The 20,084-nt window shown below is 40.2% G+C and overlaps 2 protein-coding genes across 3 annotated transcripts in view; one reads left to right on the plus strand and one right to left on the minus strand.

Annotated features, from left to right (window-relative positions):
- Positions 1–493: 493 nt before the first annotated feature.
- Positions 494–6,552, minus strand: LOC136827886 (uncharacterized). Its single transcript, XM_067085354.1, has 2 exons — positions 6,092–6,552; positions 494–5,595 (listed from the first exon to the last, which is right to left on the minus strand). The coding sequence occupies exons 1-2, from the start codon at positions 6,311–6,313 to the stop codon at positions 4,747–4,749; spliced, it is 1,071 nt and encodes a 356-aa protein (XP_066941455.1). The 5' UTR covers positions 6,314–6,552; the 3' UTR covers positions 494–4,746.
- A 13,298-nt stretch (positions 6,553–19,850) lies between these two features.
- The window catches only part of LOC136827602 (uncharacterized), a 16,361-nt gene continuing 16,127 nt past the window's right edge, over positions 19,851–20,084 (plus strand). The window contains exon 1 of one of the 2 annotated variants that reach the window (XM_067085077.1): positions 19,851–20,084. This exon is cut by the window's right edge and continues 499 nt beyond it. The gene's annotated coding sequence lies outside the window, so the exon portion shown is untranslated. The other variant, XM_067085078.1, reaches the window with a different exon arrangement.

Raw genomic sequence — 20,084 nt, forward strand, 5'->3', positions numbered from 1 at the left:
ATTTATTTTTCCCTTTTTTCTCCCACCTTCAGGTGTACAGTAGATGCAACCCTGTTTGTTCTTGGTGGCTGTTTCGACTAGCTCATGTTCTGGCCAACTAACTTCACGAATTTCCTGTCTACTGTCTAGGCCCATATGAACATTCCTGGGGGAGGGGCCAAGGTAGATCAGGTGTTCCCATTGGTCACGCTGTCCAGATCCATGAAGGAGGGCCCAAGGTAGATCTGGTGTCTCATTGGTCAAGACATCTCGAGCACACCCCTAAGCAACCTACAAGTGTATCCGCCAAGTTCAGCAACCAGTCACAGAGCACCCTCGCATTCATGTGCTTATACTGTACATGCCTCACATCACCTGCCATGCAGTCTGGATCACATACCAGACCTACCATCCGAAACTACACAGTCATTCTCATGTCCTATCAGAAGCCTGTCAGATCCAGGTTGTCATTCGTAAAAAATAATCGTACAAGTGCGATAAAATAGGGTTTGGTATGATGCGTTTCATGAAGTGTTGAACCCATCATACATCCATACATCTCATTTTAGAAGTTAATGAATTACATGAGATACGAGATTCTGGGAGTTTGGCTTGATGCCTGCGTTTAAATGATCGCATGGTCATTAGTGCACGATATTCGACGAGTGAACAGATAACATGTGATCCCCAAATGACTGGTGGCTTCTGCTCTGCCGTGTCTTAAACAACTGGCAAAACTCAATAGCTTTCATAGTACTGTCATAAGTATACTGGTGCAGTCAATCGTGACCTAAAGGTCCTTAAGCAAATGCCACCAACTGTGTCACCATAAAATCATTCACTAGTACAAAACACATATGACCATAAAAAAAAAAATTCTCCCTGCAATCAAAGGTAAGACCAGTTTTGACAGCAGAATGCCTCATGGAAAATTCTGAGTTGACATTTAAAAAAAAGAAGCAGAGGATAATGATTTCTCTGGTCTTGCAGATATTGCTGTTTGTGGCCAGAGTTTATTTCATCCAGAAGAGCGTTTAAGAAAAAAAGTTTTTATAAACAAAAGTCAGAAATAGATTAAAGACAAGACACAATGTCCGTTGCTGCCCTCTTCATGGATTGTAAAATAAAAATACTGTAGTATCACCTTAACCCCACAAAAGACACGATTGCCTGTGTGAAAAACAGTTCATAACTTTACGAAAATGCAAAAGATGAAATTGAATACATGCGAGTCATATCTCTAAATAGCCGCATATTTTCAATATATTCATTTCAGCTGTTACAACTCATTTATATTTTTTTTTGAAAAATAATTCTTACCCTCATGCTAACATTTATTGTTTTTTGGTAGGCATTTACGTGAACAATGAAGAGGCATTTTCATATTAATGATTACGTTGTGTTATAACTAAAAGCAGATCCCACTTATTTACTTCTGAAGTATGTAAATATGCAGATTATACAATGAAACTAATTTTGCTCAGAAGGCCTAGAAGTTAAGGTTTATATTTTATATTTGACCAGATTGACATAAATGTCCCACCGGTGATTAGTTACAATTTTGCAAAAGAATTTCTAGTTACCATAATCCGTCAACTCCGGAATTAGTACCGAGTTTTACATAGATCCCTTGAAATTTAGTTCTTCTTATGTATTTCAGGAAAGAAAAGCGTGATGAAATAGTGATAAAATTAACTGAAGAACATTAGCTAAAAGCTCAAAATGTACTTTGAAGACTGTTACCATATTCATTTGCAGTACAACTGTAAGCGATGGAAGAACAGCAGCAAGAAAACACACGATGTTAATCACACGACAGATGATTTAGTTCCATAATTCGCATAGAAAAACGACCATTTTTTGAAGCCGCGCGACAACATGTTGACAGAAAATACAAAATCTAGCAATCCTGATCAGATCCCTGTATTAAATCGGTATTCTCTGAGCATTTTGTTTAGTACTTGTCCTTACAGCCTCAGTCTCGTCTAGCTGAGAGCATAGGCGTAGGAGGTGGGATTTATTTTGGGGGCAACACCAAATTTGCCCGAATTTCAGAAACCCCCAAGAGTTTTTTTCAAATTGTCATATATCTGTGCAATAAACACCAAACGGCTGTTAAATTATGCTCAGTAGATACGAATTTAAAGAAGTTTAGCAAAACCATGTAGCTACTATTCTATTCTTCATTCAGAGTGTTCATGCATACATCTTATGTGTTTTAACAGTACCGAAACTTTCTCAAATACAATAAAATGCAGGGACAACTTTTAAAATCTTACACAACTTATAAAGGAACATAGTATCAACAGATTATTTTTACATTATTTTTCATGGTCAGGCATGGATAACAGATCACCAACCGCAAGTAGAAAAGATATAAAAATACAAGTGAAAATCTCCATCACACTGGTACAGGTTATAGCGTATTTGGCATAAATTAGAAGAATATTTTGTCTCTTCCCTTTCACGTGCCAACACAACAGTGTTAATGTCTACCCTGTTGGCATGACCTCTCTCAATGCACAGAAGTCCTAATGCTGAGAGCCTATCTTGGGCCATAGCAGACCTAAGGTAGGTGTTGAGTCTTCTCAAGCACGAGAATGACCTCTCTGCTGAACAAGATGTTGTAGGCAAAGTTGCTAGGGTTTTTGCCACCTCACTGAAGTGTGGCAAAGTTTCCCACAGAGAATTTGACTGGACATAGTTTATCACCGTATTTGCAGTTTTCAACTCCACGCCTTCCAGGTTGTGAAAAAAGGCAGTTTCAGCCATTAGGATATCTTGATCCACATTGTGGGAGATTTGTTTATAGTTGGAGTTTCTCGCCTCCTCCATCGCCAGCAATGATGAAAAAACGGAGTCTTGCATTCATAGAAAGTGAGTCGGATGATTTTTGCAATCGAATGGGGATATTCTAAAGTAAATGATAAATTGATCATCATAATTCATGTACAATTAATTATTATCTGGTTAACTTACAAATACAAGTTTATCACGATTTTTATTCTTATTCTTGCTATTTTTTAAATTATAGAATTTCTTTTCTCTCCCAACCCATTTGCCCGAATTTTAGCAGATTCCCGAATCAAGGGGGCGGCCAGTTGCCTCCGCCTCCTACGCCTATGGCTGAGAGCCTGGGGCTATTTTGCTCGAACTCGAAGAACATAAAAGTGACAACTGATCTCGGGCCGGATTTTGAAGTCGGCTTCTCCTCGACCCTGCCACGAGAAACTGGCCCAACCTCGCGTTATTTTCTTTCCGATGGTAACTTTTGACAATATTTTTTTAGAAACTGCATTGCAAGGTATAGGTATGTCTCTTGAAACTCAGAAGATTTCGAAGAATGGAAAAAAACGAATGATATTCCCGCCTTATTACAAGTTTTACCTGGTTATCAACCAGACTGGATAATACTTCGCATTCTGTGGCTGCATATATAGTTTCCCCTTTGTTCCAAAGTAATATTACGACAAGATCAGTTTTTGTGTCCAAAACAAACATGGTTTGCGAGAGGTAATAAATACGCTCATGATGGGGCAGGAGCTTCGGAGAGGAGGAGGGTAGGACCACTTCGACTCCACAGTTCGAAACTGGATATTCAGGTAGGTTTTATGACCCAGTGACTATAAGGAGGCACAAGACTATATTAATTAATCCGGCCAACTGAATATTATTAAGATTTTAAGGGTTCCTGGGTGTCTTCGGTTTTAGTTTTCTGTAAAAGAAAACTATCATGGAGATGGCTCTTTGTCTGTCCGTCTGCATTTTTCTGTCCGCCCTCACATCTTATAAACTACTGAGGTAGACGGCTGCAAATCATCAAACATACCAAACTGCAACCCTCTAGCCTCAGCCAAGATCGTGCGTCTGGCACCGTTATAAGTGCCAGCAGCACAGTCCACCACCGGGCCGTGGCTGAATTCTTCATGAGCCGCGGCTGAGAGTTTCATGGGCCTTGACTAAGTTTCATACAGCATTATACGCTGTACAGAAAACTCGATTGCGCCGAACAAACTTCGGCGCATTCTTTTGCTTGTTTATTCCCATGACAACGTTAAACGGCTGTATTTTCTTCTGCCTCTGTGCTACTTAATGTGGAGCTTCTCTTCTCAGGTTTGAGGCTTTGAGTTCTTGCAGCCTTCGAGAAGGTCACATGACAAGACTTAATAGTCTTTAGTCAACAGTCAAAGAAAGTTTTATTGTTTCATTTTATTGCTTACCAGTCACATTTTTTGCACTCTGTACTGAAAACGAATTCGTTTTTTGTTTCGTTTGGAATCATACACCGCCACCGCAAGAAAGGAATCTGAAATCTGTACAGCAGACGAACAGCTAGCAGCTGGCCGGAGACTCTACAGCAGGCTACTGAGGATGCTACACACACACTTACTAGACAGATATCTTTCGATATCCGGTTTTATCTTCAACTTAGGCGCTAGTGCTACAATTAATGCGCGAAATCATTTTTCATTGAGGGAACAGAAAGAACGAGAAAATGCAATATGATGCTATACAGAAAGCGTCCTTTGGATCATTAGTCTACAAAAAGGAAATACGGAAAACCGGGGGAGGCGGGACGTAGGCAGTAACAGTCAATTTATGCTGTTACTATGAATGAATATTATGTCCTCAATATCATTAGGCGAAACATTCGCTTTCTAGTCCGAATAAAGTCGAAGGAAATTATTATTTTTAAGTTGATAACGGCTGGAAGACTGTCCCATTAATCCAGAATTTCTTTCGCTCTGTTTCCCAGAATAACAAAGATCACAGATTTAGACTTCCGTTACCCGGGCGGCCGCGGTCATCCCTCTTTCCAAGTGCTTCATTCAAGATTTCTAATTTTCTCTTTAATTTTTGCTCATGCCGACGTAACCTCTGTTGCCTCTCTTCTTCTTGTCTAGCTTCAGCCTCAAGATCACGCTCTTTCTTCCGCTTCCTTTCTCGGTAGAGCAGAGAGGCCTCATTATTCAGGGTTTTACTTCGCTCCACCTGGTCCTCCTGCGACAAACCGTAGACTCGTCTATGGCGGTGCTTGTAACTGCCTTTCCTTGAAACGGAGCCCGATGATGACGGCGCATCCGATTCTTCTGAAGTCGACTGGACACTTAATTGATGAGTTCCCACGCCTGGAGCCATTCTTCCAGCCGGATCGTCATATGACCCAGGGGAAGGATTAACCAGATTTCCTGCCGTTCCAGAGGGCTCCTGGACACTGTCACTAACTGCCAATGAGTGCCTGACATAACTGGATAATGAACTCTCAGCATCCTCTGACTGATAACCCGTAGCTGCGTAATTTGGATAACCCGATGTTCCGGGGTCGGTACCCCCTGAAAAGGAAGGGTAGCTCACGTGTGCCGTTGAATATTCGAGATCGTAAACACTCTCACTTTCATAAGTGGCTGCTCCTGGAGACCTCTCTGCGTAAGGATATCGTGGGCTGCTTGTCCCATGTGCAGCATGGTGGTCGTCATCAACGCCAGAGTCTTGTTGGCAGAAGGTCAGACTGCTGATCGTATCAGAGGTGGATGGCCCTCGACCTTCCTCTAGGCTGGAGTCGTCGAAAGGAAGAACTTGCGGCAATATAACGTTGGGATTGACAAAACCTGACCTCTAAAAGAAAGACAAAGAGGAAACAGATTACCAGTACAGAAACGAACGAAAGGGAAAATGCCAATGTGCAGACCAATAAGAGAACAGACAAAATTACTCAGGAAAACTACAAATCAATGGTAATCCAATCATTCATATCGGTATTACGTAAAGATCCTGTTAGCAAGTCAAAACACATAAACTGGGCGTTACTTGGCACACTGCATTATTGGTGTAAATTTATGCTTACGGCACTAAACTGAATTATTTCCATTATTAATCATATTTAACTTTCAGACAAAGTTGAACATCGCAATGTTTTAATTGGAACCTACGCCGCATATATTTGGCACTGGGTAAAGCTTGTCTTGAGCACTGAAAACCAATGTGATTAACGGTGATTTCGAGAGAGAGAGAGAGAGAGAGAGAGAGAGAGAGAGAGAGAGAGAGAGAGCACAGGTGTCTCATAATTAATAATGTAAGTAACCCCCAAAAAAGTTGGAGAAATCTGGCATACCATGAAACCGTCATCATCATCAGCAGGAGCGGTAGACCAAGTGCTACTGTGAGCGATGGGGAGGCACCACGAGTCCGTCGGCCTAGCCCTAGGAGGATACCATAAACTTGCAGATGGTACAGGTGGTGTTGACAGGGTCGGTGGCTGACTGGTATGTTGCTCTCTTTGGCGTTCTGGAGACACCGGTGCACCAGCCGGTTTCCGGGGATTTTTCTTGGGCATTGCTCAGTTACGTAATATTCGTGATGGAAGGAAATTCGACGAGAAACCTTCTTAAATACCTAATTTTCTTTTGGTAAAACGGCTTGTTTCTGAGACATTTAAACGCAGTCACTATGAGAGCAATGGACATACTTAAAGGAAAGTGTGAAATCCAAAAGTAACGTTCGACTCTTCCTCAAGACCGTAATATGGACAGGAGAGGAGAGCCCTCAATATATATACGGTGCTGCCTTACTGCATGTAACAAATGGACATGTTCTACTCCTGAATAGACCTGCAACTTTATCCGGCAAAAATATCTGCTCTGCCTGAGCAAAGAGTTGAAGGTACGTTCGGAATTCCTGAGCACTCGTAACGGCAATGGGCGGGGCCTCAGCATGAATCATGATGCAATGCCGGAGCACGTGTTGTATCCCATTGCGTCATTTCGTCATTTTGTGTGGCATGTTTCATACGGTGTGTTGTTGTCAAATGCTGTCGATAAAACTAGTCGTTGGCATCGTTCCTTTTTCCAAAATGCGCTTGACGCAATCTTATAGGCCTACCATGCTCAAAGGAATTTAGGATTATTTTTTGTACTCCTGTGTGTGTGTTTGTGTGTGTGGATTAATATGCAGCGTGTTCAAGTTTTTCATCAAGTGGGTGATATATATATATATATATATATATATATATATATATATATATATATATATATATATATATATATATATATACACACACACACATATATATATATATATATATATATATATATATATATATATATATATATATATATATATATGTATATAATAATTTTCAAGGGTTCAAGGGTTCGTCGGCCGCGTTCTGTACTTGTTCAAGGGTAAACTTCAAATCTGAAAGAAAACGTTTCATGCGAAGGAGTTTTCCCGCAAACGGACACGATACTTGCTTGAGATAACGACTGAAGCATGGTGACACTCAGTAATAGAGAGGAAACGAATTCTGCTTGATCCTCACACAAATAATAAGCATAAAAAGCCACCAAAAATACTCAGTAATGCTCTGCAATCTTCATGTATATCGTTCTGTGAGCATCTTTTAGGCATGTGGGAAGTAATAGGGCTATAAACTTCGACGGTTCTTAAAAGATGAAAGTGGTGTCTAGAGCCAAAGAAATCCGGTCATCGAGTGTCAGAAAACGTTGTGAGCAGCCCTCCCTCCCTCTCACCAATATTCTCATGCAAATGAATGCATTGTTATTCCACAACGCAGAGCTTTCTCAGCCAGCCTCATTTTGTGTTATTATTAGAGCTACACAAATTATTTTAACAGTTAGTTATTATTTTCACCGCTTGGATGTAAAAACTATTCATTGAAGAAAATCTACATTTATTGTATCTACTCATTCCATGTAGGGCATCTGAGTACACGGAAATAAACTCTAGTCTTGAAGCTCACAATTACAGTTCGTCAAGTGGTGGTTGGGAGCTTATGTACAGTAGTAATAGCGCCAGGAGCTTAATATTGTTATTAGTTTTATTATTAATGTTATTACCTACTGCGCTACATATTTCCTATAAACTCTAAGAAAACCAATGAACAAGATGACAATGGAAATGACAAACTATGAATGTTTCTTTTTAAACTATATCATGATCAGGAACAGGGAAAATATGTGATTACATAAAAAAATATTTTTTTCACAAAAATCGGTGCTTTTTGCAAAAAAAAAAAAAAATCCTAGATTGTGATTTTTGCTAGAGATATACCTAAAATGATGTTAATAGTAACATTTTTATCCAATCTCTGCAAGTTTTATTGGAAATGAGGTCAAAGTTAACAGATTTTGGTGAAGGATGACAGGAGTAATGCATTTATACTGTACACTGCATCACTGACAGGAAAGAATGTTTTCCGCTTTATGAAACTAAATACTGAAATTATATGTAACTGAAATAATTAGACATAAATCAGAACGTCTATTGTTTTGAAATGTCAATAAATTTCAAGGGAAAGCCACCCCTGTCCCCCCAGGGTGCAGAGTTGGTTGTGTAACATTTCTGATTTTGTTTTCCTGCATATTTTAGCGAAAACATAAAAAAAAAAAAAAAATGCCCTGAATAGCAACATGTTATCCTATCTCTGATCAAAAGGCTCAACTCTAGTTCACATCAGTATAAAAGGAACCTCGAGTTGTGCACGATATTTGACGTGACGCTCCTGTTGACGAAATGTGTCCCCCCACCCCTCCCACGTCGTCCATACACACATACATACATACATACAAACATACATACATATATATATGTATATATATAATATATATATATATAATATAATATATATACATATATATACTGTATATGTATATATATATGTGTGTGTGTGTGTGAAATGAGTCGAAAGCACAAAGACACGAGTTCTAATGTGAAGAAAATGAGAGGGCGGCAACCACTGAAATCGAAGAGGAAGCACTGATACGCTGGTGTTGCCTTGCAGAGACATTGACGACCTCCTCCTTTAAGCAAGGAGGCGCTCAGAGCAGAGCTCTCTGTAAATCACGGACAGGACCAGATAAACAAGATGTGCGTCATATATGTTTATGGTTAATTATTCTACGTGAAATTCCAACGTAATATGGTGGTCAGTCTGTATGTAGAACATTACTGTCTTAAAACTTGTATCATATAACTAAAACGTTCTCAAGCTGACGTACCAGGGGAAGTGACTTGCGTTGACAGGACATCTACGTATCCAGGGAAGACATATATAGAATTTAATGCAAGTAAACAGCAGACAAAAGGAATATAGAACCAGCGGGGTAGATGCTAGTGAAAAATAGAGCTACATAGATATAGACATCAATGTATGTGTAGTGGAAATTCAGGGAAAATACCATCATTTTTAATGGTAGATCTGGCCAAGAGGACCAGAGATCACCCACCAGCAGCGCTACCGTGTTAATAACGATACACGAAATTATCATCAGACTTATTGTCATTAGATGATACGGGTGCCATCTAAGGTGTCTTCCGGGAACTAAACGGGAGACATCAAAGTGCCAACGGAGATGATGTTGGCACAGACTTGCAAACGAAGAGCCAGCCCCTGCACCACGAAGAAACCCATTGCACTGAGAGGAAAGAAAGTGAAGAAGCATCATGGACCCGTTTGAGCGTCCAGTGATCGTACTTACATTTAGCATCTGTTATTCATTTACTATCTTAAAGTCGTAAGCTTATATGGATTTTTTATGACTTTATTTACATACTAGAATTGTTACTTTTATCGAATCAAGTAGTAGCTTGTTTTATCCACCTGAAAGTGAATACAGCTGCCAGTCTGATCAAAATCCAAATTAGACGACAAGTGCTGCGGCTAGAACGGTAAGAAGCTAATGTTGCTCATTCGCCAGTCTCAAATGGTCCGTCAAGGTTGTAAATAACTCGCCTAACGCTTGTGACACTCATCATCATCATCATCCAGGTGCCATATCCCCAAGGACGTCGGCAATCATGGCTCGCCACTCCTCTCTATTTCCGGCTCTCTGCAGCAACTGAGCTGCAAACATTCTTCCTCCAGTCATTCTCACCAATCCATCCATATATTTTTGTCTAGGTCTTCCTCTCGGCCTCCTTCCATTGATTTTACCAGTGAGAGAGAGATGTTCTAGTTCTTGTCTTCTCACTATGTGACCCACAAACCGCATTTGTCTACCTCTCACTGAAGCCAAAAGTTCTCTCTCAGTGCCTACTCTCTCTAATACCTGCTCATTAGTTTTCCTTTCTGTCCATGATATTTTCAGCATCCTTCTCCAAAACCACATTTCTGCAGCCTGCAACCTCTCCTCGTCTGCCTTCCTCAAGGTCCAAGTTTCACAGCCATACAACAATACAGACCAAACAAAACATTTCACAAATCTCCTCCTAAGATTCATCGATATTTTTGAGTTGGTGACTAATTTCTTTATCTTACCAAATGCATCTTTTGCCATGGATATTCTCTTCCTGATCTCTTTTTCGCATTTTCCATCACTTGTGACAGTGCATCCTAAATAATTAAAACTATCGGTTTGTTTAACCGTTTCAGCATTAATTCTTATATCTGTTCTTGGGGGGGACTTTATCTTTGGAGATAACCATAACTTCTGTTTTCTTAATATTTATTGACAGACCGCTTTCTTTGCTTGACTGGTGTAAAGTACTGACTAAAGCTTGAAGTTTATCATGATAGTCTGCAACAAGTGCTGTATCATCAGCATATCTGATATTATTAATATTGACTCCTCCAACCTTAATTCCTTTCATATCTCTGAGATCTCTCATTATCATTTCACTTTATAAATTGAAGAGATTAGGTGATAACACACAACCCTGTCTTACACCTCTCTTGATGTGCCGAGTCTCTGATTCGTCATTTTCTGCTTTCACTGATGCCTCTTGATTCCAATATATGATTTTGAATAAATGAAGTTATTTCTTACCAGGAAGCTAATTTCTTTGCAGTAACCACACACTCACACACACACACACACACACACACACACACACACACACACACACACATATATATATATATATATATATATATATATATATATATATATATATATATATATATATATATATAAAATATATATATATATATATTCTACAAACGTCCTTTAATATCCAATTCGCTCTACCTCGGAAATAATATATTTTCATATATGTATTATTTCGAGGTAGAGCGAATTGATATTAAAGGACGTTTGTAGTTTACTGATTGTATATGAATCACGGTGATGTGATAAAAAGTCATATATATATATATATATATATATATATATATATATATATATATATATATATATATATATATGTATGTATATATACATAACCATAATTACTCTTTAATATCGAGTTCGCTGTATCCAAGACGAATTACAGTCCTGCAAAGCCAGGCTTTGAACCGTAGCCTGGTTTAGAAACAATGATAGACAGTGACTTTGTCCAAATGGTTATCAAGACAGGTGCAAAGCACTTATTAATTACAATTCCTCTTGGGTGTAAGTTAATTCCAAGGTAAAGTGAATTCGATAATAAGGGCTACTTGCGGCTTGACATTTGAGTAAATAGGATGTGTTGTGTGCATAAATGACAAAAATCATATATATATATATATATATAAAATCATATATATATATATATATATATATATATATATATATATATATATATATATATATATATATGTGTGTGTGTGTGTGTGTGTGTGTGTGTGTGTGTGTGTGTGTGTGTGGGGTGGGTTTGTGTGTGTGCGCGTGTGTATGTGTGGACAACACCATTTCCCAAGAAAATTATCAGTGCCATATTCAAACCATTTGCTGAATCGTGAATGAACATTTTGTGAAGTGAACTTCCAAAACATAGCTACTTCATCATGTACTTAGAAGATTCAGCAGCACGTCGAGCCCATTGCCTGTGTTATTCGCACACTCTGGCTTTTCCCAAATATTAAGATTCTTCCTTTCCAATACCTCTGCCATTCCAGCTGCCGAGCACTTCCTACCCTCCCTGTCGTTGCCCTTGAATGACAGACACACTCTTCCACTAACATGTTTTCAGCAGCACTTTCCATGTGAATAGCAAGACCATCTCACAACACTCTGATCTGTCATTTCACATGTCCTAAACTCACTGTCACTTCTACTTATATTCACATTTATTAACCTCTCAGTACCACCTATGCCACATGTGTTGTGTGAACAATTCAACTCGACAGCTTCATCCTTTATCTTTCATTCACATTCAACAACCATATTTCCCTTTTTTGCGCACACCCTGCTACCTTCCTTGCTTTGCCTATTCTGTGACTAACCTCTTCTCTCATCCCACTGTCATCCACAATATTCATTTTCACATACCTTTACAAAGCAACAACTTCCACTCTTCCATCACACCATCTTGATAGTCACTGTTCTATTTCCCTGTCTCTTTATCCACGATCTGACTCTTCATCCTCTAGTAAACTTTTCTAAGCTCTTTTATAATTGTGGAAATTTCTCTTCACTATCCCCAATTAACATCTGCAAACACTATCCATTCTACACTCCATTCATGACTCATTTTATTATCCAACTGTATGTATGATGCCATTTCTCTAACTTCTCTCATTGCTTTATCCATAAAATATTAAACAGGCATGGGGATTTGACACACCACAGTCTCTGAACCACTTTTACACCAAACTAGTCACTCTTCCATCAGCATATTCCAGCACATACATCGCTTCCGTAATGAAAACTTTAGTGCTCTTAGCATCTTATCTTCTATAGCATACATCCTCAGCACGACCAGCAATGTTTCTCTATCCTTGCCATAAGCTTACTGAGGTCAATATATGCAGCTTTTTCCTTTACTTTCAAATTTCTTACATAACCTTTCCTTCTCTAAACCCAGCTCTGTTATTCCCTTTCAGTGCTTGTATCATTTGTCTTATTTTCCTCAATCTAAACACCCTTCTTTGAAAAAGAACAACTAGTCATTTCACCCATTCTTTCAACACGGGGATAATTTAAAATATCAAGTCCCACGAATTCTGAATTCGGATCAGGACATATGAGGTCTCTTTCCTCGAAAAGAAAAGAGCAGAGGTGCTATATCCTCTAAAGAGAATAAGGACTTTGCAACTTCCAAATGACAAACATAAGTGAAACAGCACTGGATTTTGCAGTAGAATTCTCATCACTTTGTTGAATATAAATCTAATCTATATATGTCCTGTCAAAATAAATCCTTTATATCTTATAGAGAAGGGAAGGCATTTGCATCCAATCTTTGATAAAGAACGGTAAGTTCGGGTAAGTTTGTACCTCGCATATTCTTACTAGAACTTACTGTTGGTTCTCAAAGACTGGATCCAAATAACTTTCCTTGTTTTCTAAGAGCAATTATTATGAGCTTTTAATAGGTTTAGCGTTGACAAGACGTGTATAAATTAGATTTATAGCTAAGTAATAAGAATTCTATTTTGATTGTCAGGATGGTAAGGAAAGCCCATTTTTTTAAAATAGAGCTTTTAAGTTGAACAAGTATAAACAGAAACAAAACGGGGACGTGGTGAGAGACACACTGTACCATTTGGACTGGTTCTGCATAGGCATTTAAGGCGGCATAGATCAGGGGCGTTTAGTTGGTGTGACTTCTGATGAGAGGAGATTTGTTTTTATTTAATTCTTATTTACCTTAAAAGAGACTTATCAGTGGCACGACTGTTGCAGATTGAAGGTGCAGTTATTACTGGTGTTTGCAAGAATGTGTTTTTCTTGGCAATACTGTTGCAGTACTGCAACGGTCATGAAGAAATTCAACAATGGTTTGAATAAATTATATTTGGTCATCAGAGAAAATATGTCTTCGGGGAAACAGGATCTTTGGAGCAGACCTCGATGATAGGCCTCCTGAAGCTGGCAACAGCAAGTTCCAAGCCAGATGAGCAAATTGCTCGTCCCTGCATTGTTTCCACATCCGCTGAACCCAGCATGGAAGGTAATGGCCACCCTTCAAAGATTAATGATAATCTTGAGGACGTTGGTCACTTCCACAAGGGCATGGCGTCTTAAGACAGTGAACTAGACTGATTTGCAGCCAGAAAATAGAGCTAAGGATTATAGGTGTCAGGACTTCTACTTATGGAATTAGATTTGAAAATTAAACAAAGGATATCAAGACTTAAAATCTTCAGAATGTAGTGTCTTATGGACATGTGAGTTTGTCAAAATTGATACAACAAGTGTTGTGACAGTGCTTCACAAATGGGGAATAAGCATGATACGAAACAGAAGTGGAGACAGAAATAAGTAAGAGGGAAAATGGGGTGAGACATTTCACCTAATTCAGAGATGTTCCCTCTCATCTCATTTTCTAATAATCTAATACATTATGACTAGCAGTAACAGCTGCTTAAGATACATAAGTTTACATAGACCATATCAAATTCAATATATACAGCATTGATGGGGATGTACGGTTCTATAACCGTCAGCAAGCTGGAGAGGTATTATGCTATTACACAGTTTATGCCACAAAACATACGGAACCTTGTGGACACCCCTGCGGGCACGAAGCCTATGCCAGACATCCTGTCAATGTTCCATAAGTTCAGAAAGCTCTGCAGGCACGTCGATTTAGTTACAACACCACAAAAACTTCTGATGTTACCAGTTAAACCATGCTGCCGCCAGATCCCCGTTGCCGGTGTCTTCAAAGCCCGAGCCTGCACTGCAGTGTCTGTCGTACAGGTGAAGTTGTTTGGATTACAAGAGATAAGAATCATCTGTCAAGAGCCCAGCATCTAGAATGGAAAATTCATTGTCATATGCTGTACATAAAAACACACACACACAAGCTTATATATACATATACACACACACATATATATACATATATATATATATATATATATATATATATATATATATATATATATATATATATATATATATATATATATGGTTTCTCTGTTAAAAATAACAGTTTTTTTCTACATATTTATCTTTATGCCTTCCTGTAACTCTCTTCGCCCTTAAAATATTACAGGACAGAATAGCAAGAAAGTAGAGAAACAACGCGCTACATAGGCATTGAACTATAATAATAAAATCTGAGTGTATCTTGTTTGTCCGTCCCGGGGTGGGGACGAGGTTGGTAGGGGATCGGGAGGGTAGGGGAGACATGACACATCCACCCTCCTCCTTCAAACCTGTTTGTCTGCCCTGGGGGGCCAGGGTAGGAAGGGGATCAGGAGTGTAGGGAATACAAGACATCCACCCTCCTCCTTCAAACCTGCTTGTCCACCCCAGGTGGGGGTGGGGTAGGTGGAGGATCAGGAGGGTAGAGGAGACATGACTTATCCACCATCCTCCTGCAAACCTGTTTATCTACCCCTTCTGGTGGTGAGGTAGGTAGGGGTTCAGGAGGGCAGAGGAGACATGACACATCCACCCTCCTCCTTCAAACCTGTTTATCTGCCCCAGGTGGGGTTGGGTAGGTAGGGGATCGGGAGGGCAGGGGAGACATGACACGTCCACCCTCTTGCCCCGCACAGAGTAGCGCGCTCCATCAAGCTTGTAATAAAATAAACGACAAACAATAAATTAATACGAAGAAATGGTGCTTTAAGGCAGAATTGTGGCCGAACCTGTGTTCGATCCCAACACCGGGAAGGAACGATGTGGGTGGAAGAATGTTCTTGAAGAACCGGTGCACCTCTCACGCCTGAGACAGAGAATGAATAATGTACAGTACTTGGTGGTGGGTCTGCTCTTTCGGGTCAACGCTGGGCTGCAGAGAGAAAATACCGAAGACGTGATGGCTCAGTCATCTACTAACTGTTGCTCTCATGTCACGAGCGGGTAATCACGAAGGGTGAGGCTGCAACGAGGTAAAATCTTTCACCATGATTTATTTATCAGAGCCTCTCTCCACACTGAAGGAAACTACCAAGTTGTTCGTAAATATTAGCTATCTATTTTTACTGACTGCTCGTATATAACAAGTTAAGTATACCTTAGTTTTCAGACCACTGAGCCGATTAACAGCTCTCCTAGGGCTAGCCCGAAGGATTAGACTTAGTTTACGTGGCTAAGAACCAATTGGTTACTTAGCAACGGGACCTACAGCTTATTGTGGAATCCGAACCACATTATAGCGAGAAATGAATTTCTATCACCAGAAATAAATTCCTCTAACTCTTCATCAGCCGGCCGCGCGGCCGGCTGGTGATAGAAATTCATTTCTCGCTATAAGGTGGTTCGGATTCCACAATAAGCTGTAGGTCCCGTTGCTAAGTAACCTATTGGTTCTTAGCCACGTAAAATAAGTCTAATCCTTCGGGCCAGCCCTAGGAGAGCTGTTAATCAGCTCAGTGGTCTGGTAAAACTGAGGTATACTTAACTTGTTATATACGAGCAGTCAGTAAAAATAGATAGCTAATATTTACGAACAAGAGGAATAGTACCAGTTTTCGAAAACAATACCACGACTAAAAAACAACTACTTGAAGAATAACCCGATAAAATGTAGTACTGAATAAAATGGTGAATAAATGAAAAACAACTCATCTTTGATCAAAGGAAGACGAGTGAGCCAATAGTTTCAATCACATTGCCTGGGAAGGGCGCTGGGTTCCATATTTGCTGCTGTACTTGGAGAAAGCTATTCTTTTCTTTAGCTTTTGATAATCATGACCAACAGTAGGCAGCTGGACAGCTGTTATCTTTGTCTTTAAATTTTCTGACATACTTACCTGATAAGCGTTCTGTGAGAGCCCTCATTCATACAACGGGTTTTCATTTATTGCCTCTACATTTTATTTCATTCCTACTTGTGCCTCGTGTAATTGAATTCGAGACTGTCACTGCGAAGGAAAAGGCTAACAAGACAAAGATCTTTGCAACTGCAGAAGCCAGATTCAGAATCAAATGTCCCCAGGTAATGTGATCACAGTTAAATGGCTTCTTAGTTTTCATTTAGAGAGAGAGAGAGAGAGAGAGAGAGAGAGAGAGAGAGAGAGAGAGAGAGAGAGAGGAGCGGTGCCCCTGGCTTGTTAAAGAAACGGATGCCTCGCTTTAATTTGCAAAATGTCTCCCATGGAAGTTGCTGTGGTACACCAATCAAGACAGTTTCCTCACTTTCAATTATTGCCTTATCCTTGATCCCCTTCGAGAGGCACTGCCAACTCTCACCTATGCCACCCTTCCAGATAATCCCAAGATGATGCTCCACTGTGATAATGGCCCCGTCCACCATGCAGGTGCTAGACAATGGGCGCCTAAGCCCTAGCAGTTGGGACTTGTCTGAGCCTCTAAGGCATGAGGCACACACACACACACACACACACACACACACACACATGGGCATTTGCCATATTTGGCGCTCCGGCAACACCTCAGGGCTTGAGGTATCCAGTGCTAAGCTCCTTCCTCCGTAGGTGGATTTAAGTTCACAAACCAAGGAGGTTTGCCTTCTGTCACCGAGACACGAAACTGCTGTTCTTCCGCTCGTACTGCTACAGTATATATGGGTGTTCCCTTTGGACGAACTATACCCGAGAGACCATGAGACGTATCACTGTTGTTCACAATGACATTCTGAGACGCCTCACAAACACTCCTCGATACCACTCCTCCACGCAGATGATGGAAAACTGCCTGGATAATTTAAAAATCATTGTTAGGCGAACAATGTCCAGTCTGATCATCCGACTGAAAAGCAGCAGCAATTCGCTCGTACAAAGCATACCAAGCAGAGAGCGCAGAAAAATTTCTATTTCATGAAGTGTTTATTAATCTATTGAGAGCAAAGTTGATGAGTTCTGTAACTGTGTTTAAGGAATCATCTTTTGTTTAAGTGATATTATTTCGAGTCCTTGGTGGTCTTCCACTGAAACAGAAAGAAATAAGAGAGTTAGATAACCTAATCCCTTCTTTAATAGTAAGTCAAAGATACAGAAAATAAGTGCTCTGAGTCCTAGTGGAATTAAGTAGGTAATCCTTAAGTGTGTATTTTCGAAGAAGAAGGAGAGAGAGTGTGTAGCAACAGTCATGGCAATACTGTAAAAGGGAACCTCTAGACACAGTCCCCTCCATCACCCGGCAGAGGGTCACCACACACTCGTTGAAACCATGGATGTTCTTCCTCTATTTATTGAGCCTCCCCTCTCTCCCTCCTTGCAAATGAATTCAAAATTCTCTCCATGTGAGATCACCCTCACGTAACAATATAAATTACCAGTATATCAGTATATATATATATATATATATATATATATATATATATATATATAACAATATAAATTATATATATATATATATATATATGTGTATATATGTGTGTGTGTGTGTGTGTATCTGTATATATATATGTATGTATATATCTAAATAATATATATACATATACTGTATATACACACACATATACAGTATACATATTTATATGTTATTCGTATTTGTAACTCATAATAAAATGAGACAAATTGGTGGTAAAGAGTAATCCAAGCAGTGAGGGAAGAGGTGAAGACGACGGGAACGGCATAGTGAAAAGAGGAGGAGGAGGAGGAGGAGGAGGAGGAGGAGGAGGAGGAGGAGGAGGAGGATCTTGCAGCCAGCGCTTCACCTCCAGAGTGGGAAACCTTCCCTGCAAGATCATTATGGAGCATTGCGCCTCCTCATTATGTCACTTGTCTAATCAGGAACACTTCTCAGAGAAATCAGCACTCCATCCCTGCCCCCTGAACCAGTTTTCATCGGTTAAACGTACAGTACATATATATTTATGTCGATTCATCTATTCATGTCTCATGTGAGATTCACCAACGAAAGACAACAACAGAAGCAAACTTTTAACTGTCTTGCTCCAATCAAGACAAGCACTGCAGAAAAAGCTCCCCACGTTGGCTGATAATTCCATGTCAGTATTCATCATATAATTGTTAAAGATATGACACATGCATTTGTGCACTGAGAGGGTTGTTTACTTGAAGGCACAATAAGAACCGCAAGAACAAACGAACGTCAGCACCTACTGTACACAATGTGGACAACTAGACAGATAAAAACAGAAGACATAATTATACACAAGCACATCTACCCACGAATGTTCGTATGGTCAATTTACACATGCATATTGTTTACCTTAATATCTTATATTTTTCTTTACGTGAGCGAGGACTGCACAGCAACTGCAAGACCCACTCATTTGATAAAAGTGAAAAACACACTGACAAAGGATTTGATCGACTGAGTCCGGATGCATACTGAAATGCATCCTGTTTGCCAAAACTAATTAGCCTCCTCCCTGGCAATACCATCCCACGTCTCGCAACTCTGAGCAAAAAATCGCTTTCCGTCACTTAGAAAATTCCAATACCCTACGGGCATCGTGATGACGTCGACAGTGCCCTAAAAGAGAGGAAGTGGACTCGATGACCGACGCAATGAGGGTAGGGGAGGGAGGGAGGGCCTTCGGTCTCTAAACAAGCCAATTTGCACCGCCCCAAAACATGGATGGAGAGAGAGAGAGAGAGAGAGAGAGAGAGAGAGAGAGAGAGAGAACATCCTATCTATCTAAGGCCCTCGGGGGATTCTCATGGTAGAAACTGGCGTTTGACGTCACTGGTCGCTGTCGCTCATATATTCCAATGAAAAAGAATCCGACAGTCACACCAGAGCTCCGGCCCGGCTTCCCCAGCTCGGTGAGGTTTCCTCCTCACCATCACCACGAGACTGAGACTTGCCGTAACACGTCATCGAAACATCTCGAATCGAAGCTTATCACCAACAGGTGAACAAAATGCAGGTGTATGAAAAGCCTTTCCGATGCCACGCAAAGTCAATGGAACGACAACGATCGACTCATGAATGACCGTAGGTATCTGCGCTACGTCTCCGGTTTGCATAATGTTGTGAGACCAAAATTGTGGAAGCCGGTGTGTTTGTGTGTCTGTTTGCCTACCAGACAGACGACAAGAGGGAGAGCTTAAGAGCCAGGGTACATAAGCTGTCTAGCAGCGACTCTCCGGGCCAGTCTTATTGGGCGTTTGCTTCAGGCACGCATTCTCCTGAGAAGAAGGCTCTCGTCCTCTGAAGGCACTCCGGTTCTGGCCACCGCTCGCTCTTCTACGTAGTCCCGGGGCTGCGCAGCCTCCAGTGTCGCTCTATGTTGCAGTGAGACCCGAGTCCATAGATTACCTGAGAGGTACACAATTCACTACAAACGCAAAATCTCGTATGAAAGTGTTGAAAATTAGTTGTCAATATCAAACA

Source organism: Macrobrachium rosenbergii, chromosome 42 (assembly GCF_040412425.1).
Source record: "Macrobrachium rosenbergii isolate ZJJX-2024 chromosome 42, ASM4041242v1, whole genome shotgun sequence".
Taxonomy (NCBI): domain Eukaryota; kingdom Metazoa; phylum Arthropoda; class Malacostraca; order Decapoda; family Palaemonidae; genus Macrobrachium; species Macrobrachium rosenbergii.